This window comes from Haemaphysalis longicornis, unplaced genomic scaffold (genome assembly GCF_048455015.1).
Source record: "Haemaphysalis longicornis isolate Haplotype H1 unplaced genomic scaffold, Haemaphysalis longicornis Haplotype H1 scaffold_7, whole genome shotgun sequence".
NCBI classification, from domain to species: Eukaryota; Metazoa; Arthropoda; class Arachnida; order Ixodida; family Ixodidae; genus Haemaphysalis; species Haemaphysalis longicornis.
In genome coordinates this window covers 31,372,479-31,395,718 of record NW_027526422.1, presented here as the reverse complement: position 1 = coordinate 31,395,718, position 23,240 = coordinate 31,372,479, and the positions used below count along the sequence as shown (strand labels likewise).

At 46.5% G+C, this 23,240-nt stretch overlaps 1 protein-coding gene and 1 non-coding gene across 2 annotated transcripts in view; one reads left to right on the top strand and one right to left on the bottom strand.

Moving 5' to 3' along the window:
* LOC144145085 (scoloptoxin SSD14-like) overlaps nucleotides 1–23,240 on the bottom strand; it is a 54,381-nt gene that overhangs the window by 28,055 nt on the left and 3,086 nt on the right. Inside the window, exons 2-4 of the mRNA XM_077676577.1 lie at nucleotides 11,816–12,034; nucleotides 6,083–6,205; nucleotides 197–294 (exon numbers count right to left, since the gene is read on the bottom strand). Coding sequence (XP_077532703.1) covers nucleotides 197–294; nucleotides 6,083–6,205; nucleotides 11,816–12,034 — 440 coding nt within the window. The remainder of the gene's footprint in view (nucleotides 1–196; nucleotides 295–6,082; nucleotides 6,206–11,815; nucleotides 12,035–23,240) is intronic.
* Trnat-ggu (transfer RNA threonine (anticodon GGU)) lies at nucleotides 14,323–14,395 on the top strand. The gene has a single exon. It is a non-coding gene; the product is annotated as a tRNA-Thr (tRNA).

Below are 23,240 nucleotides of genomic sequence, written 5' to 3'. Positions count from 1 at the left end.
CACAGTAACAGACGTCACACAGACACTCATCAGAGAAAACTGCGTCACTAAAGCATCCGTCATAGTCTCCTGGATGACCGCGACGTATTAGGCGATCTCCCAGACAGATCACTGAATCAAAAAAGCGTGTGCTCAAAAAAAAAAAAAAATGCGGGCTGACGAGAGCGATCTAAGCGACATGTTGGCGACACCTTACCTTTGAGGCCGCGGCGCTGCTTCGTCAAAAATTCTTCGGCGGACAGATTCTTGGGGGTGGCGGACAGCCCATCTATTACGCGCGCTTCTCGGGTTGTCCTGAAAAGAGCGGAACGAACGCGTCACGAATGATGCGGCACCTTGGGCGCAATTCTCAATGCGCGTTTACATGAATGCGACGGTAGGACATTGCATTCATGTAGAGGGGACCAATAAGGGGAATCCAACGAATGCGGTCTCAGGCGGGGCCAGATTGATGCGGCCGGCGCATCGCATTAGCCAGATGCGTGAGAAAAGGCCATGCAATACGACCGCATCCATATAACTGACCTTTCAGTTTTTCTCATTTCATGTCCACTTCAATGTGTCCATTTCAAGCGAGCCCACATTGGCTGACGCAGGCGACCCGCACGTCGTCACGACGGTTTCAGTGTACGTGATTGGTCGGGGGGCTTGAAAGTGACATTACGTCCCGATATGTGAAAAGAAAATTGATTAGCAGATGGACATTTTTGAAAACGGCAAAACCCGGAATTTTCATCTGAATCAACTCTGCAAGGCGCCAGGCCTGACCACTTAAACCGGGACATGTTGCAGCAGACGTAGCTAACATTTTTTGTTGTTTACGCCCTGTCACTACCACTGTTGCGACTGAGCATGCCATCGCTAGCACATTATTGCCATCTCGTGAGGGTTTGCAGCACGTACACGCTTACCCTATTACAAAAAATGAACAATAAAAAATTACTTCCCCATTCCGGCCTACGAACATGGAAAACAAGCGAAGCTTTTAGTAAAAGCCTACAACATAGAGGTGACCCAAAATCTAGGTGAGAATACGAGTAGATGTTATTTCTCTTGAGCGCTAACAGCGGCCACCCCCCCCCCCCAAAAAAAAAAATACATACGTACAACTGGTTAAAGTTGATGCTTGGGCGAGTTGGTGTTTCATAATCTTGAATTCACAGCGCAAAAAAGAAATAAGGACGAAAGGGAGATCAAGGACAGGGATAGGGAGACGATGTCCTATCGTCCTTGTTTCTTGTTTGCGCTGTGAATTCAAGATTAAAGAACATACATACAGCCACGATCAAAGGTTTACGGACCAGGGATATGGCACTTTTAGGTTATTTCTCTTCTTATAGCTGCCCGAAAAACTGTCGAATGCCTGCGAGATGTATAAGAACTGAACTAATAAAAACTACCGCACATAGTACTCCGGGCTGCCGTGCGACAGAGAAATAACTCAAAATTGCTGCTTTGTGGTCCGTAAACTTCTGCTCTTGGGTGTACATACACGCAAACATCTAGTTTGACTGCAACTATCTTGAAATCGATGTTTATTAACGATAACTCATCCACTACAAATGGATGCCCAATTGGTGAGACGTATAAGCTTGAGGTCCAAAACATCTCCTGAACGGCGCGCAACCTTGATGGTAACCCTGTTGTAATAACACAGACACCGCAGCGTGCATGTTCTACTAACGCCACGCGCTTGGTCGCCTTATAAGGCGCACACTGCGCCACGTACACGTCATTCATTAGTCCCGACGGTGTAGCTTTAATTATTAAAGACGATAGTATTTCTTGGGATACCTAAACCCAGAAATTTTGGTCTGTCTGTCTGTGACTCGATTCTGCCAGCGGGCCAAAGGGAAACCAAATCTACGCAATAGTCTTATATACTCACAGCCAAATCTGAACGTCAAAGGCCGGTGTTAATTGTCATACTTGCTAACATAGTTAACAAGAACAAGACATTCCGCAAATATATGACAGAAAATCAAAACATGAGTGATATTTACAGCGTTCCTTTATTATAAATTCACGCATGCTTGGCTGTTGCGATAGCAACTAAAATGCTACATTAATTGCAGAATAACGTCGCCTGCTGTTGCCCGCGCTACCTGGCGGCATTCAAAATCAAACGGCAACAGCAACGAAAGATCCCACTAGAAAAGTTCGTGGAGTAAAGCAACGCGGTTCTATAAACGTTGTAGTAGGGTGTCTCGATTCACGCGCGTCTCCGCCGTATGGCAGCGCTAGCATCGAGGAATCTGGCCTGGAGCAGTGGAAAGCGGTAAATTCAAATTGATTTGAGCAAACCTTTAGCATGTTTACCTTGGGAAAAGAGCGACGCAAGAGGAACAGCATGAGAGGTGAGCGGCTAAGAGAAGGGAGGCATTTACTTAACAAACTTCGACAAAGACGATCGTCTTTTGTCGACATTTGCAACGAAAGGAGCAGATACGCGGCCAATTTTATAGCGGGAAGAATACGTGTGTATTTGTACGAGAGCGTGTGGACGTGTGTGCATGTACAGCCACGGGAGCATCGATCAGCGGGCCTTTCCAGCTGCATAGCGGCCGTTTTCAGAACTTTAGAGCTAAAGATACCGCTGACTTGTTACCCTCGTTGTCTCTTGAATGAGACAACCAGGATGCAACCCGTAACTATGGCACTGCGGCTTGTTCCTTCACCTTTTTAGCGATCCTCTTCAAATTGATCGCGACATTATATAGCTCTTGGAAAGGGATGAAAATGCGTACTTACTTGCAATAAAGAAAGTAATCATTGCAAGTCGAGGGTTTGACGGAAGACCGTCTGGTCGGGAGACAAGTTGAATTAAAAAACGCAGACACCGACCAAAAGAAAGAAACTGTTAAAAACGTTAGAATAACTTTAAAAACAACAAACAAGACGTTTCGGCTTCGCCTTGTTCACAATTTTTAAAGGTCTTTTTTTTTAGTTTTTAACAGTTTGTTTTGGTCGGTGTCTCCGTTTTTTAGTTCGAAGAAAGTAATCGAACCATATAACTTTAAAAGTTGTTATAACACGGATTATTACGATCGTGCCACCAACGCCGAGACCAGAGATTTTTACTGGGGTGTCAAGCGCATACTTCCCAAACGCGGCCTTTGATTTCTGTCAGACGTTGCGCTGTGCAGAAACGTAGCATAAAGCAGTTCAGGTGACATTTAGCAACAAAAAACTTTACAAATCAAAAATACAGAAATCAACAACTTTTAAAGTAAATATTAAGGTTACAACTATAGTTTCTAGACCACTGTCGAATTTATGTAAGATATTCGCTTCCAAACGCTAGAACCTCCTATCAATTTTGTAACCCAATAAAATCAATCTGCTAACGGTGATATTGCACGCATGGAAAGCTGTCAATGGCAATAATAAGCCGAGAAATATACTTCAAATGATGCTCAACGGCTCTGGAGAAGCTAGTAGAGAAATAATTAAGATGATCCCGAAAGTTCTACTTTTGCTTTCTACAAGGTGAGGTGTGTCTGATCATGCAGCAAAAATCGCATTTGATGACACATTTGGGGCAACAAGTGCAAATAGGAGCCACACGCAACTAAAAGAGTTGTGAAACCACACGAGTGCTGACGCGGTCACATAAATATTTAAACAAAGCTCTTCATCCTTGAAAAAAAAAGTAGGAGTTGCGCGTCGTTGTTTTCCTCTTATTTCTGGCGTCTATGCGAATATATTATTTCAAAATTCTTTCACGGATATAATCACCTTAGTTAGCCTCTTTCTTCATCAACGTCAACACGAGAGGCGCCTGCTAGCTTCATGTAAGCGAACAAGCGAAGCAATGCGGACGCGTTAAATAATAAGACCGGCCATTGGCATTTCCATGTTCACTGAGTAAAGCGCTTCGCTGCTTTGGTTTCTGCTATACACAGCAGCTTTCTGCCCTTTTCCCCCTCATTTTTGTATATAACAAAAAAAACGTTTTTTTTTTTTTGGAAGTTGGAGAAAGCTAGCGGTCAGCTACACCGACGTGCACTTCCTAAATCCTGGCGTATTTGTGAACTGAGGATGTTTCCTAACTCCACATTTACGAATTGTGACGTACATGTTAATCCCATGCCTAAAATTGCAGGGTGCTGCAACAATACGCCTCTCCAACACCTCTCTTTTTTTTTTATTCAGGAAACCGCTTCTTATTCGCGCAGTTCGCTTGCCATTCCGAGCTTGATTTGGCCATGGGACGGATACATAAGCAACTTTTGAGTACTGTTCTAATAATTGATAAAAATAATAATGACGCAATTATTAAAACTGGTTCCCCGTGGTGTTTTCCAAATGCTGAAGGTCTTAATTACGGAAAAAATACAGCGTTATAAAACGAGGATTGAGTGGGATACAGAATGGCATTGTATGCGGCGCCCATATAGATGTTTTAGCTCATTTTGATCTGTTGGCGCTGTACCTCGTTTGGGCTTGATCATAGCCCACTTTGATTCGAACCTTCGACTATACCCTCGCAACGCTGTGTAACATAGTTTACATTCTTTTTTTTATATTGCAGCTGGTGACAGGAAAGCCTTGCAGGAGCCCCCATAGAAAGCTTAACTAAAAATTAGCCTTGTATTTCCGTGCTGCTCTGCAAATAACGTCAAAAAAAAGGCTGCAATCTGCAAAAGTCTCCGAAGTCTACAAAGTCTACAATCCAGCCTCCTAAAGTTCAGAAACCAAATTTAAAAAGTCCGAAGCCCAAGTCAACTTCAACTCATCCAAAGTCCAAAGCCAACGCCCGCGCTATACACGAAGCCGAAAGAAATGATGTGCGCCCCGCATGCGATGATAGCGCAATCGTATCGACGCCGGTTTCATGACGCGAGGGACCCGGGTTTGATTCCGACAGGGGGATGCGCTGTTTTCTTGAGGCGCGTGCCCTCCCCACACCTGCTGTTCGGTTCATTGTTGCCTCGTCACTTTTCCTCCCCCTCTTTGTCCTAGCATTTTCCTCCTCTCTGTTTTGCTGAGCCGAGTTTTGAGTGACGCCAGGCGCGGATGGAACTTAGCTTAAAAAGCTCTGCCGTTAAAAACAACAGCGTTTATGCCGTTCATATTAGCTCATACCCGTACTCTATAGGTCGGTTGTCGATTTCGTATTTCGCAGGCTATCCAGGAGCTAAGATTTAGTTCCAACTTGTTACCCCAGTGGACATAAGCGCAACACCAGAGCGGCACCGGTGCAACACCCGCCTCTTCGCGTGACACGACCAGCGTTACTGAAACAATTAATGCAAGTGTTCTTGACCCATACATCTTTATCCATTATTGCGACCAGGCCTTCACTACCTCTGCGCACTAAATGGTAGGCGGTTCTATACACGGCTCCGTTTCAGGTAACGCTTGCATGATCGGCACGATGACATTCAACACAAGTACGTGTTATTCCTCTGAACTCTTTGCTGTCCTTCACCGTGCGTGACTCAATCAGCGGGGCTCCCGGCTGGCCCGCCTAAAGCATGGGTTTGGTTCCTACAACAACTCTCCCAGAGTTTGCCTTGTGGCTCTCATTCACTTTTAAAGCGAAGCTTTCTGTGTTTCACTGATGACGTTTGATGTCACGACATGACGCGCTGCAGGAAAGCCAAGTTCACACAATGGGATAATGCCACATGGTGATGATGCCACATGGTGATGATGCCACAAGAAAACAACGCTTCCCCGTGCTCGGAATAGAACTTCGGTCTCTCGCATTACGAAGCCGACAACTACCCAATCGCGCCAATCCGACACGGCCGAAGCAGTTTAGATTTTGTACTTTGACTTTGACTCAGGTTGCATAAGAGGAAGCTTCGCGTTTTAATTATCGTTCCGCTAAGAAAGAGGCTCTGATTTTTTCTTGCTCTTTTTGTGGGGACAGACGGAAAGACTAAAACTTTAGCATTTACCTCGGCAAAGAAATACTATCGCATTTAACGAGCAAACCGAAATGGAAACGTTTCGCGTGTGGCAATAGAACCGCCATTTCTGAGTCGAACCGGTCGTTTCCGACGGCCCCAAGCACGGTGCAGTGCGATGCATCCGGGCACTCAGTGTACGGGCGTGGGCGGGAGGACGGCACCTGTTGTACACGAGGATGACGAGTCCGCCGCCCAGGCTCCAGCTCTGCGGCCGCAGCGCCACGTTGCACACGCTGAGGCCGATGACCGCGTCCACCGCGTTGCCGCCTTGCTCCAGCAGGTCCCTGAGGCGAGCAGGCGGAAGATTTGCCAATCAACGCACCTCCGATTTCATTGTACACACCACTTATTGTAATTTTTTTTCTTTGAAGTATTTTAAGATTACTCTGACTGGATCGCGGTAGTTTGCTGATGTGTTTTACCAGAGTCCTTCAATGCTTTACTGGTCACGAAACTGCTCCGTAACTCAATGGGAGAGCTTCATATGCTGCGTTTGGCCGCCGCGCGGTGGCGCCACCCTCTCACTGAGGTCACTCTTCGGGCGGCGTTGCGCTGGCTCGAACGGCGGAGCCGCGACGAGTTGTGTTTGTTTTGTGCGGGAAAAAAATGTAACGTGCATATGGCGCTCTCGTGATGCGACTTAAGTAGTGCAACGACGATGTCGAACATGAGTTGCGTCCCGGGGTGTCGTTCCTTGTACAACGATACCACAAAAAATGTTTCCTTGTTCTTTTGACCGAGCGACGGGCAGCTGTGTGACAAATGGAGGGGCGCCATTCCAAGGCAAGCAACGGGAGATTTCAGCTTCGATTATAAGTGTGCGACAGTGTGTGGAAATGCACTGTGTGTGAGAATGAAAAAAGGAATGTACCCTTTTGAGAGCATCGTGGACCTAGAATTGTACAAGGCTAACTTAAAGCCGGATTTGTGTCATATCAGTCAGGTTGTAGCGGTGCTTCATTGCCTGTTTGCAAACTTGTATTACATTGCGCTCAGACTCACGTGTAAAAAAGCTTTGGGAACCGCCGCGGTGGCTCAGTGGCTAAGGCGTTGCGCTGCTGAGCACGAGGTCGCGGGTTCGATTCCCGGCCGCGGCGGCCGCTTTTCTGATGGAGGCGAAAAGCAAAAACGCCCGTGTGTACGAGATTTCGGCGCACGATAAAGATCCCCAGGTGGTCAAAATTAATCCGGAGCCCTCTACTACGGCGCGCCTCATCGCCTGCGTTGCGTCGGCGCGTTAAACCTCACAATCAATCAATCAAAGCTTTGGGAGGTCCTTGTGGTTTTACTTTTCATATTTCCGCGAATTATCCATTAGGATTCGTTTTGTTTGTTTTGTAACCGCGCGTGGCCGATTCCGGTTTCTTATCTGCAGTTTCAACCAAAGCGCCCGTTTGCTCTTTTTGTCGTACGTCCCGTCGGGCAATATTGTTTGATATAGAAAGGGTGCCACCTTGTAGCTAACTTGATTTTTTGTTTCTCCGACAATGTACTCGATCCCATTTCCATGGATCTGAAATTAATAACGTTCCAAGAGTAATGCATGCATAGCAAACGCCGCGCAACTCACTTTATCGACGTTTATCTGTTCACGTCACACTGCGGACTACTTCTTCGACGTTTGTGTTTCATTCTAGTCTTTTGTAGTGCAGGAGATCGCTAGTTCGCTGCGTTCAGAAAAGCTTTGCGTCGTTCTTGGCTACGTGGCAATATTCTATTTCCTCCGTGTGCTGCACATCACAGCGCGAAAAAATAAATTTTTGTACGCTGGACCACGCTCTTTTGTTTCCCTTCGTAACATTGAAATTTCTGGTTGCGTGTGATAAAATCATTTTCATTGTTCTTTTTTCGCTTTCTGTTTTTGCAAGGATTGCGAAGCGTGCAAGCGGAAGGACACACGGTACAACATATACAGGGTGTTTCAGTGAACACTTTCAAAAATTCCTGAAGGTAGGCTTTTCAAGAAAAATAGGAATTCTCTTAAGGAACAAGCTATCAGGTTCGGCGGACGTCAGCAGTTATAAGAAACATGCGAATTGCATAGTTAATTAACTAAATCTCTGTAATGAACTTTTTAATTAGCGAAGTTTGGCGGTTATTGCCAGTGGCGAGTTTGTAGCCACGGAGACGACGATAACGGACCAGTTTTTAAAGCAAAGAAAAATGCACTCTGTAGAGCCCTGTAGCCCGCAAAAATCAAGTTTTTTTCCCCCATGAAACCGAGAAGTCTAGTGCAAACGCAACATCCGCTGATGACGTGTTGCAGTGACTGTGTCGCCCAATTCAAAAAGGCTCTGGTGATTCCCCACGCTAGGGAATCGGCTGATATCAACGCTATCGCCTCCTGTATTTTTTCAATGATCAACGCTCACCTTATACCACGGCTAGCGTTATCTTTTGTTTCGTTGGTAGGCGCAAGAAAGAGGCTAGCCATTGCCCACAACACGGTCGCCCGTTTCGGGAGTCCTAGTGGGCGTTGGCGACAGTTTTGCTTTTCTTTTTTTATTGTCTCAACCACATCTGACGCGGCTACCAGACGTGCAAGATGTGAAACGTCATCATCCGTTCCTTTTTTTTTTCGTTAGGTTTATTTGCTGTTCGTTTATAATCGCTGCGAGTTAGAAAGCGCATCAGACAAAGGAAAGGTTTGTTTGCTGGGCGAGGAGGGCTTTCGCGGCTGTGGCTGCTTGCTGAGGCTTCCTAGCTAGGGAAAATTGCACTTACATTTCGAATTCGCCGCCACATTCATTGAAACACGTCACCAGCCGACGTTGCGTTCGCTCAAGACTTTTAGCGCTCCTTAAGCGCCGAGTTTCGTTTTTGAGCGGAAAACAACGGCAGGTTTCCTCACGCTACAGGGCTTTAAAGGAGCCATGAAGAGAAAGAGAAAACAAAAGTTTGTTTTATTCGAAATATTAGGTGTTTCATAGTACCCCAAGCGCTTTCCCGGAAGCAAATGATGCTTTATTAACTGAGAAATAAGGCAATTTAAGCCAAAATTTTAAATCTCCCGCTAAAATTGAATATTCCGTGCCGTGTACAATGGCGTCATAGAGCCGGTCCATGAAACAGATACTTAGTATGTCGACTCCATATAGCACCCACACGCGGGAGTCGATCGAGACGGCGGCCATTTTAAAAATACTAGTAAAACCTAGTGCACCCGCAGCCCTAGTCATGGAATCGCCTGATCCGGAGAACAAAACTCTGGCCGAGGGGCTCGGGCTTGCATTTAACAACCTCACACCCCACAAACGCTCAGTGCTTCTAAGTGCACGAGCGGCAAGAGTTGTGAGATACGCAGTGGACGGGAAAGCGACCATTCCGCGATAGCCACAACAGACGAACGCCCAGCCGTCGGCACCGCTGCCTCGTCAGCCCCGTCGCGACGGACGAATATAGACTGGTACGTATGTGCCGTATTTTGATTACGGTTAATAATAGTTCAATTTCAGTAGCAGTATCACTTATGCCAGTTGGCCGGTGTCGTGTATGGAAAGCCGTTCGCGCGAGCTCTCTGCTTCGACCAGAAAGATACGAGCGTCAATGCGCGGTGTTTACGGCATTTTTTCCCCCAAGGTCAGAGCGATTTGACGAAGTCGGCGACGAGCGCCAGCATGTCCCAGGAGTGAGCTAACGTAAGGGTCCCTGCTGTAACTGAACAAACTGAAGTTTTCAGTGATTGTAAACTGGAAACGAGCTCGTAACGACAGCAGCAAGCCAACACCATTCGAAACTTACGCGACGACTGTCACTATCTCGTCGCTGCTTGCTGTTCCTTACTCCCCTCGTTTCTATTTTTACCTTTGCTGGTTGGCGATATGACGGCGAACCTCCTGTGAAGGGATTACGATACGAAGCAAGGTCGCGGCTGTGCGTGCTTGAACGGTTCGTTGGCCCCGAAGAGCCTCGAACCCGAAAATTCGTCTGCGCGACGGCGAGATGTTGATTTGATTGATTGATTGTGGGGGTTTAACGCGCCGACGCAACGCAGGCGATGAGGCGCGCCGTAGAGGAGGGCTCCGGATTAATTTTGACCACCTGGGGATCTTTAACGTGCGCCGAAATCTCGTACACACGGGCGTTTTTGCTTTTCGCCTCCATCAGAAAAGCGGCCGCCGCGGCCGGGAATCGAACCCGCGACCTCGTGCTCAGCGACGGCGAGATGTCGAGCTCGGCCGCCGGTAGTTTCGTACGCATTGGCGCACACGCTTGCTGCGTGTTCGTTCGGAACTTCAACCGTTTACTCCACCGTTCTTTGTCATAAAAAGAATGTGCAGTATGTTTCACGGGCATTTAGCTCGCTATGCAAGCTGTAAGCCCTGCCTAACATGCGTTTGCTTTTGCCGGCCTCCGCCAATCGCAGAGCATTCCCAAGTGACATCACAGGTTCTGTTGCGGAAAATGAGCTGGTGGGTCGCATGGTCATTTCCTTTTTTCCTAATTATGTAGCTTATTTGAGCGAAGTTTGCGTTATAAGTGGTGTCGTTATGGTTCTAACGAGGCAATCTTTCGAATGAACCAAACTTGTGTTTTCTCTTCATGGCTCCTTTAAACACCGACTTTTTCGTTGTTTTAAAAACTGATATGAAATCGCCTTCTCTGGAGCCACAAAATCACCATTGACAACAACCACCAAACTCCACTAATTAAGAAGTTCATTAGTAGAGTTTAATTACCCACCTAACTAATGTGCACACCCTTGATACTATCTGGCGTCCGCCGCAGCTAGCAATCTCCTTCTGAAGAGGGTTTCTTTTTTTCTCGAAGAGCCTATTTTTATGAATTTTTGAAAGTTTTCGCTGAAACACCCTGTATTTCTTCGTGTTTTGATCCTTCGCGTTTCTGCAGCGTTTTTAGATGTTTTCAAGTATGCACACACTCATCGAAACGAGAATACTATTGGGCTATCTCTTTTAGCGTTCTGTGCATTCCAGAGCAATCAACGGATTCATTAAGCGTAGTCTGAACGACGCGTACTTGGTTTCTTTCAGTTTTTTTATTGTATTATCGATAGGCCCGCAGCAGCCCGTGACTACACAGCTACCGTATGTGTGGTATTTACAACTTTGCTTTAAGAAAAGAAGCAATATAGATTTAAAATCCGTAAACACGACGGCGCAGCGCTTGTGCCAGAGCACACAGAAGCCGTTGCCGTTCGCGGTCGAAGTTTACGATAACTTACTTCGAAAAATAAAACCCCATTGAAGGCAGGTGATTAATACAATAACCGGACTATTCATCGCTAACTACTACGAAAAAAAAACGCAGTTAATCAGGGCGCAGACACCAAAAGCAGCGAGCGTTTGCACGCCAAGAGCTGGCCAATACGCCGCACGCGCGGCGGCTGGATGACCTTCGTGCGGAGGTGGCGCCTGTAGCGGCGCGCGCGGTCCCTATATGAACCGAGAGCCGAAGTTTCGTGACCAGTAAAGCATTGAAGGACTCTGGTTTTACTATGTCTTGCTGCAGAAACTACATGTTCACTTTCCAATTGTATCCGTGCATTACTGACACGGCGAGCCTTCGCTGTCCCATACCACGAGTGAAAATAGTGGCGATATCCAGAGAGAAAGGTGTTGTTTGGGTCGGAAGTGGCTGAAGGTGGTGTAGTGGCTAGGGGCTCTTTGTAGCCCAGGATAAATTAAGGCCCGCTGATGTCATAAAAGTGAGTCTGGTGGACAGCTTGCATATGCGGAATAACCCATGTGAGTTTGTGTCTGGATCGGAAGGAAGTATAGGACTTTATATTGCGTAAGCGAGACTCCATTCAATAGATTAACATACAATGAGAGGCAACCCAGATTGGGAGGGGGGGTGGCGGTTGTTGAGCGGAAGACATTTGAGTGCACTATCCGCATGCACGGAATCGAAGAAGGGGGAGCGGAACGTACTCTGCGAGCTGTTTGCACGGCGGGTCCCTTGCGAAGACGACGGGCGGCGCGTCGAGGCGCAGCAGCGGCGTCGGTCCCACGGGGATGCTGGTGTCGTAGAAGGCGATGCGAAGCTTCTCTGCCTGCGGCAGCATGCGGCTCAGCGCGAAGTACAGGCCGATCGCCGACACCACCAGGTACACCACGATGATGATCAGGTCGCTCCACCGGAATACGAACCTGCGAGTGCATGCCGGGAAGGGGGAAAAAAGGAACCGTCAGAGGTTGAACATCGTACATGCCGTAAACTAAACCCCTTTGAAGAGCAAAAGAGGGCGGAAACTCTTAACATGCATGTGGTCGCATCATTAAGTATAGGGGAAGAACTCCAGACTAACACGTGCTAGCATCGCACGAGGCTACACGCTATACATGCACCCCACCCTTTACGATCTCTTATGCAGACACTGCGGAGTTCCCGCAACGCTTTACCCCATGGCATGGGAATGTCAGAATAACCCCGACCCCCACCCCATCCCTGACCTCTCTGAGAAGCAGTAGGAGAGAGAACTCGCCAGATCTTTCCCCTGCAATCAGCTGCAGCTGATAGAACGGATGAAAATGGCGGGTTTCTACCAAGATTCCATGATGCTTCTAAAGACGGCCTTAGGACCTTTTATTAAACACTTCCATAATACCACGACTATCTTCTTGAGACGCTATTGAATCAGACGGTTTACAGTCGGCTTCATTACTATGCGGAAATCTATTTCTGGGGAGACATTTTCCCGTAGTCAATATAATCAGTCTGATATCGAAGTGTAAAATGCCTAGAGGAGCCTTTATTGGATACTTTTCTAAAGTATCACGAATCGTTGCTGTATACCGAGCCCATCTAAAATCGGCTTCACAATTATACAACATCAAATTGGTGGGACAACATTATTTCAGGAGAAATATAAGCAGTGTGATATCAATGTTTAAGCCACTGCATAAGGCCCCAACAACTTTGGGGATGCAGTACGCCGATACCCTCTAATGTCATTTTCACTGCTCAGCGCAAATAAACTGCAGAGACGATATAATCTGGAACAAGAAATCAAAGCCCCTTTCTTAACAGGAACATGTTTAAAACGCGAAGCTTCCTCACATGCAACCTGAGTGAAAGTCAAAGTCCGAAACCTGAAACTACGTCGACCTTGTCGGAGGGGCGCATCGTGTGGACATCGTCTTCATAACGCGAGGGCTCGACTCCTACCACGGGAAGGGTTCTTTCTCTTGTGAAGCGCTTGATGTGCATTTGTGGAAACCGATCGCGATCATGTGCCTTCCAACTGTGTAAAGTTCGCTTCTCTGCAGTGAGTTATTGCGTACGGTCGCCAACAATGAGGCAAAGAAACCTTCGCTTTCATCCAAGCAGTCATTCGGAAATATCAAAGCCCTGGAGTCATTTATGAGTACCGCTTTCTTGTATGGTGAAAGCGTAATTTTCATCAGGCGTCGCAGACGGACAGACGGGTTTCCTCGATCAGTCCGAATACAATTGCTCACACATTAAAAAAAGATCACGTCAGCGCCGCACGTCAGGCGCGACCCCGTAAAAACAAAAACGTATGACGTCAGCGCCGCCATGTGCGAACGAGTCGTTCTCTTGTTTGTGGAGGAGAAGATCACCCCCGTGCGCGGAAAATATTTACTGGGTAGTTCCTTGCCGCGTGTACAGCTGCAGCCCTACAGCGCCGTAGGTAATAAAAGTTTTTTACGGAGCGATTATTTATTTATTTTTTTATTTATTTATTTCAATACTTTCAATTCCCGGAGGGCGTTACAGAAGGGAGTTGTTATGTTACAAGTATACAAAACAACTGTACTCGGGGAGATTAGTAAAGTTGCACTAGAAATGCGGTTTATATATAGAAAACCATAATGTTTTTAGAACATAAACAGTGCTATAGCAATATACAGGCTCAAACAATGTAGTAAATACAAATCGAGAATACTAACCAATGCAATGCAATGAAAACCACCTACCAAATAAAATCAGCGTAGCAGACCAATATACAATCGCAGATAAAATCAGAATAAAATACAAGGCGAACATACGAACACATGAAAAACAAACCCGCTTGCCAAAAGGAAATCAGCAGAAAAGATAGGAAGACCGAATGTTCGATAAATATACAATGCACGTGAGTAAAGTACAAGAAGGAAAAAAACTGTTTAATGGGAACTGTGTCCCTTTTATTCGCCATCACCAAATTGCCTGTACGAAGAAATTAACACATTATATATATATATATATATATATATATATATATATATAATGTGTTAATTTCTTCGTATATATATATATATATATATATATATATATATATATATATATATATATATATATATATATATATATATATATATATATATATATATAGTCCGAATGGCGCTGGCTACCACCCCCCCCCCCCCCCCAGTGCAGGAAACAAAAAAAATACCTTAACATAAATACCCGAGAAAGTGGTGGGGAAACCGCCCCGCCGGTAGCGTAGTGGTTATCGCACCAGACTGGTATTCTGGAGGTCGTGGGTTCGGATCCCACCCGGCGGGCATTTTTTCACCCCTTTCTTTCTGACTGAAAAAAAATTCTTCATCTGTTTCTATGACCCACCACAACCTCCCCTTTGCTTTCCGAGGTTTTCTTGACTGCCAACCTTTATTTTCTGTCTTAATTCACTGAGCCCCTCATTTCCCATTTCAGATTCGCTATATATATATATATAAGGTTAGTAGAGACAAAACAAACGAGAAAGACGTAGAAAATAGAAATAAGTTTACTGACGTTTCAGGGAGAGGACTTCTCTGAAGAAAGGGAGTCCTCTCCCTGAAACGTCAGTAAACTTATTTCTATTTTCTACGTCTTTCTCGTTTGTCTCTGTCTCTACTAACCTTATTTTTTTTCGCGCTCTGTGTGAGTTTTTGTCTTTTCAGACTATATGTATAAGGTTAGTAGAGACAGAGAGAGGAGTCCTCTCCCTGAAACGTCAGTAAACTTATTTCTATTTTCTACGTCTTTCTCGTTTGTCTCTGTCTCTACTAACCTTATTTTTTTTCGCGCTCTGTGTGAGTTTTTGTCTTTTCAGACTATATATATATATATATATATATATATATATATATATATATATATATATATATATATATATATATATATATATTAGCGAATCATAAAGGGAAATGAGGGGCTCGTTGAATTAATACAGAAATAAGGGATGGCAGTCAAGAAAGCAAAGGGGAAAATGTAGGCCATTTTATTATCGCTGAAGCAGGTACAAAATTTTGAAAGAACGAAGGAAAGTGGAGAAAAACATGCCCGGCTGGTGGGATCCGAATCCACGACCTCCAGAACACGCGTATGGTGCGATGACCACTATGCTGCCGGCGGGGCTGTGCTCCCCTCGCTCCCCTCCACTTTCTCAGGTATTCATCTTAAGGTAATTGTTTCCTGCGCTTGGGGATGGTAGCCAGAGCCACTCCGGGCACTTGGGGTGAAGGGGTCCTTTTTATCCCCCAGGCCGTGACTCGAGCGTCTACAACATGTCGAGAGCGGTCTACTAGCGTTGAGCCCTCTTAGGCTACCTATGGCACCAAGACTGCCAGAACCGAGACTCTCGCTATGCAAGTGCCGAATTAGAAAGTGAAATGGGCGGCTCGTTGAATGAAGACGGAAATAAGTATAGGCTGTCAAGAAAGCCTAAGAAAGCAAAGGGGAGAATGTGGTAGGTCATGTTATTATCGTTGCAACAGGTACAGATTTTTGAACGAAAGAAAGAAAGTTGAGAAAAACATGCCCGCCGGGTGGGATCCGAACCCACGCTCATCGCACCACACGCGTATCTGGAGGTCGTGAATTGTGCTCCCGAGTGCTCGACCCCAATTACTAGTTTATTTTATGTGCGAAGTATGTCTCGGCGAACGCCTGTAGGTTTTTTTCATGTCGTCATTGTGAACCCTGTTTCAGCTGACACGCAGAAAGTCGCTCCAAAAAAAGAAAAAAAAAACACTTGCATGGCAGTGTGTATAAAAACTAAGTATGAAAGTAAACCGTCGTTATAATGAAGCTGCTTAATTAGAACTCTCGTTGCATTCAAAGTTTTACCTAATCCCAACAGCACTGGAGGGACGACGACGACGACGACGATGATGATGATGATGATGGTGGTGGTGGTGGTGGTGGTGGTGGTGGTGGTGGTGGTGGTGGTGGTGGTGGTGGTGGTAGTAGTAGTAGTGGTAGTGGTGGTGATGATGAAAACTTTATTTTGCCCAAAAATGGGTGAAAGGAGGAAGGGGAAGTGGGAGCCTTCCTGAATTCCTTCCCCTCAGATGACGGCCTGCAGCCCTTGGGCGCGAGCGGCATCTTCGCCAGTTGGACGACCTTGACCTGTATTTCGGTCTCGGAGATAAGCAAACAGGTCTCCCACTGCTCCGCACTGGTAATTCGTAAGCATGCTTCTATAGTTCGCGGCTGAGCATCACAAGCCCAAATCATGTGAGTACGGCTCGCTGGGTGCACCACTTGCATTGGTCATTATAAAGGTCGCGATTAATGTGGCTCAGTAATGCAGGACTGGCGAATGCATTAGCCTGCAGCTGACGCCAGCTACAGATTGACGTCTGTTGAGCGTGGGATGCGCTGCGGGATATTTCTGGCGCTCCATGCGATAGTGTTGAGCGATGTCCTGGTGGGTCGCCAGCCTGTCCCTAGCCCCCTGGTCCGAGCCAGCAGCGTCGTCAGGGCAATCCCGGGAGCTGAAACCTCGGGCCCCCTCGTGTGCTAGCTCGTTGCCTGGGAAAGATGCATGGGCCGCTGTCCAGGTGATTTGCAGGTTGCGCATACTAGAGGCTTGTACGGAGCGTAAGATCCGTAGGGCGGTATTAGAGATCCTGCCAATTTCGTAATTCCGGAGAGCTGTTTTAGAGTCGCTCATACGGTTTTAGCCGTTGTGGAAGCGACGGCAAGCGCAATAGCGGCCTCTTTTCCTTCCTCAGCGTAATTAGTGTAGATTGAGGCGGATTCCTGAGAGTTGCCTTAAGCATCTGTTGCCACGATGGCCATGGCGCGCGTAGGGTGGTAATCAGCGGCGTCAACATAGCATAATAAGGGTCATCTCTGAAACGCTGGTGCAGGGCAGATGCTCGGGCATGGCGGCGATCTTGGTGGTGTACCGGGTGCAATTTTCTGGGTTTGGGGTAGATGTAGATGTCCTTTTGAAAGTGAGGAGGTAGCGAAGTCTTAATTCCATGTTGGCTGGCGTACGGAATGCTTAGTTTCTGGAGTAGAAGGCATCCTATGTGACTGCTAGATAATCGCTGGTATTGGGTTGTGCGCTATGGGGACCATGTTAGGGATCATGATGAGAGTCATGATTGGGATTATGATGGGGATAATGATGATGTTGGGGATTATGATGACAGCGAGGCTATAAATGGGGACAGTGGTTTGTACATACTGCTGAACTGCACTGATTTAGGACTAAAACAAGAACAGAAAAGGAGCAACACACATCGCGCATCGTCCTGTCTGTGTGTCGCTCCTTTTCTGTTGTTGTTTTAGTCATAAATAAGCGCGATTAGTAGCAGGTTCCTAACCAATTTTTGATGGGAATCATGATGAAGACCATGACCAGAATTATGGTGGGGAATATGATGAGGATTATGACGACGATGTGGATCATGATGAATTTACCATGGGGATCACGATGGGATCATGATGACGACCAGTGATGTTCGGTAAAATTCCCATTTCGAGGTTCAAAAATTTCATATTTTGTAGCATTCTCCCCCGCAAGTTTCTCAAGAATTCCCTGCAAATTTCCCTGCATCCTCGCTTTGTAGATGATAGACCTTCCTATACGGTTCTGTTCCTGTACGGGTACGGTTTTGGGCGTTAGTGAGCGCCAACTATGTCTACTTTACGTAGCCTTCCGGACGCAGATGCCGTTCATAGAATCAGAGTTTCAACGTGAAATAAATTCCACTACATCTGCCGCAAAGAAGCATTTGACTATGCATTTCACGTTTTGTACGAAACAGCACGCTTACTTTGCATGCTCACGCTCTAAAACAAAACTGCCCCTATAAAAAAGAAAGGAGCATAAAGAGTTTTATCACTCCGTCTGTTCCGTCCTTTCTGTTCGTAACGTGCTTATCGGGACCCGACTGCGCCTGCGCGTGCGTGCACAGCAAGCAGACACCCCCCACCGTGACGAATGCGCGGACCCACGGAACTAAGCCGCCTTACCGGAACGAATGCGCAAGTGCCCAGTCGGGTCCCAGTAAACACGGCAAGAATGGAAAGGACGGAACAGACGGAGTGCTAAAACTCTCTATTGTCGGGTAATTGAGGTAGTTTTAGCTCAGTACCGGCACTGCGGACGCCATCTCTTGTTGACAGCACGCGGACCAAGGGGCACCCGAAATACTTTTTTGTACATTGCGCAGGAGTGCATGCAAACAGGCTTCAGCCCTTCATCTGCCGCCGCTTCACGCTGTACTAGATCTTTCTCATACAGTATTCTTTCCTCTATGCTCCCTCCTGTTAGAGCGTACTAGAATATTCACTCTACTCCTGTTTTATGAACTGGACTCGAAGCGGTCTGGGATACTTGTAGCTTGCGCGAGCATGACTGCGGATATTTGAACCTAAATTCGACGAAGTGTTAAGGGAACTTTATAAAGCAAAACAAAGTAATAAATGATGCGAGATCCGCTTTCCTGAAATTATTTTTCCTTTTTACTCCAAGACTCCTAAGACACCCTGCATTTATCAAATATTCCCTTTTTCCCTTTTGACCAAAGTTACAGCTGAAAATTACTCGAAAAAGGGAAAAATCCCCGCGCGGAGCATCACTGACAACGACCGCCACGAAAATTTTGTAATCAGTGAACGCACGTATACGAGCGTACAAATAACAAAGAAACACATTTTTGGCGGAGCATAGCATGCGTCATATCCTCTGATTAAACAGATAAGATGAGTCGTCTATCGACTTAATAAATGCCAAGTTCAAATCCATCGGGAAAAGCCATAACGCGATCTCAACTCTGTTTTGTCATTTTTTTTTTGTTAATGAGAGTATATAATTCAGGCTAAAAGTGACTGATCTTAGGTATCTAAAAGAAAGTAGATAGGAGTATAGAGAACGCCAACTCGGTAGGCCCTCAAACTGCAGTTCTTGGAAGAAGGCTCATATGTCAACGACTCTCCGCACAACGGTGACACTAGCGCATTGAAACGTTTGCACGCTCTAGAGTTTTTTTTTTTTTTTTCGCAACTGCACGCGCTAGATTCTTTTGATAAATTAAATTCACTTGCTATTTATTCTCCAGTAAAGATCACCTCCACAAAATCGACGTTATCTAGCATTATTAGTGCACGCGAGAACAGGACGGAAGAAGAACACAGGAAAAGTCCTGTAAGAACACACTGCAGCACCTTTTCCGTCCTGTTCTCTGTTGTGCTAAGTAATAGAGAGTTATAGCAGATCGGAAAAACGGTTCCGGTACGGTAACGCCTACCGTCTGGACGCCACCGCGCATGCGCAGAACCCTACCGTATACCGGAGCGACTTGGCCGCGCGGTACCGAGACATACCGTGTCCGTCGTTCGGAAGCGGGCGGCCGCTTTGGAAGAGTTTAGGATACGTACGATTGGCTCACGCCTAGTCGAATGGATTGTAAATATGAGATCGTTTAAGAAAAATGAGGTTGCAACAAGTGAAATCGACGCGATTCTGACAGCTCAAGCAGCAAGCGAAACACGGTCCCGGCCCAACTGCCGTGGCTTGTGTCGTCGAACGACGCATGTCCAATAGCTTCTTTTAGGTTAAATAAAGGCGATACGGCTACTTAACAAGCATTAACAGCAACATGGGGCCCGTCTACAAATCGCCGAGTGAGGAACAGGCGGTATCAGTGCGAGGGACTCTCAAATACAACGAAAAACTAGAAACAGCCAGCCGTATGTACTGAGCTTGACCTACTGGCGCCATCTATTGAAATGGCGTAGAGTTAAAATGCCGCTCCACGTTCACGCAGTCGCAGTTCGAATCTCCGTAGGGGCGTTGGATGTTCTTTTTTTTCTCTCTCTCTCGTGCTTTTGAGAACTGAAAACTAATATTTCAGCACAGGAAGCGCCACAGACTCACGAAAAATTGCCAAACGACGTACAACACAAGTCGCTCCCAGTCACGGTAGCATGGCCGGTAGTTACGGTCTGCTATAACTCTAAAAACGAGCCTTCCCGGTACGGCCCCGTAGCGGCTACCGTGTACCGTACCGGAACCGTTTTTCCGATCTGCTATAACTCTCTAATAATGTTTCTCAACCGTAACCAACTAGCCCACATCTACACTTTGAGATTATCAAACGTGATGACAAGTCCTCAAGGTGAAAAATGCCCCAAATTACAGTGGTATTAGCGGGCGCAGTGTTAGGTGCCAATTTGAGGACCACTGGTACCAATTGTTGGTACCGATTCGCGGTACATAAAGTTTAGGCAGCTCTCTTCCCTTCCGATGAAAGCATCGGAACGCACAGGTAGCCTTTCATTCACAAAGCCGTCGCATGCATTCTCCGTTCCTATAGACAGACTTTATGTATTTATAAAGGTTGAGGTTCACTTGAGAGGCTAATGCTCCAAGTGGCCTTTTATAGGAACGCTCACGCGGGAAAGCCTTGGACACAGAGTGATGGTGAGTGTGTGCGAAGGTGGCAGCTAAGAGCTGCAATGTCAGCTAGCAATGCAAATTGTGCGCATTTGAATACTCATTGAGTAAATACAGAAAAAGAGGCCGGTAGCCTACAACGCCAAGGGAGGCATATGGGAATAGTTAGGCTTTTTTATTACGTTTAGTGAAGTCAACATTTTAAATCTTTACAGAAAAGAAAGTGAAGAAAAACACGCGTCCAGAGTGGGAACCGAACCCATGCCTTCCGAATAAATCTCGCATGCCTTACCGATTCGGCTATCTAGGCGACTGGGTTCTCCGTCACTTTCTCGGGTATTTGTATTGAGCACAACTACCTCTGACGCTTGAGGGTGGCAGACAGCGCCACTCTGACAACACGGTGTGCAGGGGGCCTTCTTTTTAACCCCCGTCCCGTGAGTCGGGAGTCTACAGCCTGCCATAAGCAGTTGACTGACGGGAAACCCTATTATGCTACGTTTCGGCATTAAGGCTGTCAGGACCCAGGCCCTCGCTATCCTTTGAAAAATAACATGGTTAGTAATGAGGGACTCGTTGAGGAAATACAAAAGGAAAGGCCGAAGGGAGTCATAGGAAAAGTGGTAGTTTTTTTTTTTTTTTACTACGCCGACATACTCGCTTACTACCGGCTACCGGCACAGAAGCTACAATATTCCGACGACTTCAAACAAACTCTAACCCCTCTCCCCCAATACCCTGCTTCTACCCCACCCTCTACCTCGCCTCTTGCAAATACTGCCCCCACCCTGGCACCTAATACCATCTGGTATGGGGGTGTCGACGAACCCCGTACTTTAAGGACTCACAATGTCCAACCTACATACGAGCAGAGGGTGGCACGGCTGACTAGCTCCGACCTCTCCTCCCAGCGTAGCCTGGTGGAAAGTGCCTGGACGGCCAGCGCAGGCCAGCGTAACCCGGACTAGAGGAAACCCCCCAGCAGGCGAGTGCCCAGACATCAGCACCTAGGGCTCGCCTAAAGTTTACTCCTCCCCCTCCTACGGACAACCGGACAACCGGATTGGGTGTTTGCGGCAAAATGCCCCGGTCATTCTGCTCTTAATATTTACAGCGCTATTTTTTCCTGTTTGGGATTTTCGCTCTTTTATCTCTCCGCCTTTTCTTCCATCTCTTTTCACTTTCTAGCGCATGTGGGGTAGCCAACCGAGTTTAGAGTGATCACACCCTTCCCCACAGTTTTATACCCCGTGACACGGCAGGACAACAGAGAAAGGCTGTCATAAAAAGCGTGGCGGCTCCGAGAAAAAAGTGTTTCCGCCGAACCGCTACAGTGTACTAAAAATGTTTACGGTGGTACGTGCTTAGCTGTGCCACAAGCCCACACCGGAAACCACCAATTTTTCACGACTTCAGACCGACTCCCTGGTATCACAGACTTGTGTCGTCTGAACGCACGTTATAACTTCCTCGTGCACCCCATATGTGCCAGAAACAGCGTGACGCTAAATGTTTCCTCCCGGGACGAAATTTTGAAGTTTTGGGGTAAAGCGATTCGAATATTGACAAAAATATGGAGTACAAGAAAGAAAGGGCACTCTTTTTTCGTCCTCCGTTTTTTGACAACGTTCCAGCTATTTTCCGCCAAGAAACATACCAAGTAGCGAAGAGTGGAGTCATTCTGTAATTTTTTTTCTCTTGTGGTATAGTTAGCCAACAGATTCATAAGGGAATGTACAGCGCAGTACGCGACGTTGTAAGGAAGAATACAAGCTATGTACTGCCCTCTACATGGCCTGCGACATGTGCGTGTCAGCTTAGCAGTCAGAGCGATTACGGGCGTGCGAGATACTTCGCAAGCTTTAGCGCAGGTGTTACTCGCGCTATATGCCATCAGTCTGAACTGGCTCGCTTTCGGGACATTAACTGATGGGTCAAGGCTGAAGAATCCATCCACATGGGAAGCCTATACTTTTACGAATCCCGGAAAACTTTTGACGAAGCATTTTTCTTTGCGTCACTTTGTTTGAAGCTTGATTCAGCTCGTTCAGGTCGCGTAATTCTAGAATACTGCGACCGCAGTACTTACAACCGGGAAGAATGCAACAGCTAAGGCTGAATTTGGGCAAACTCTCCCCTTTTCTTTGGTTTCGAGACCTGCTATATAACTTTCACACGTAAATTTGCGGCGTCCGTAAGAACTGAAAAAAAAAGAAAAGAAAAGAAATGCCCATGCCTTTTGCGGCATAGTACGATAGCTCTAAGCGCGTAACAAATGCCCCGGAATGAAATTAATTCATGCAGAGAATGTAAGTTGCCATATACCCGTAATTATTAATATATAGTAGGCTGAATTATACGAGTCCCGTTTCTGTTCGCATGCTTTAGCCAAGCAATGCAATGAGCCGGCGGTGACTGATCTGTTTTCTCGGTCTGCGAACCTGGCATGTTTCTTGCATTGCCAAAATTTGAACGCTCGAGCCCTCATTCGATTTTCCAGGAGAACAAGCCTAACGTCGCCAATTTAGGAGTGCACTTCGGGTAAGCCGGTGCGTATTTATCCGCCTCTCCCTCACTTACAAAAGCACGGTGGCAAAATAAGTGATGCGCCGCCATTTCGCAAAACGGTCTGCCTAAAATGCACATAAATGTAGATTCTGTTCCGAAGCTTTAAAGTGCCTAAAGGACGCACGAGGCACGTCTTGCGATCACAAAGTGGAAAGCAGCTT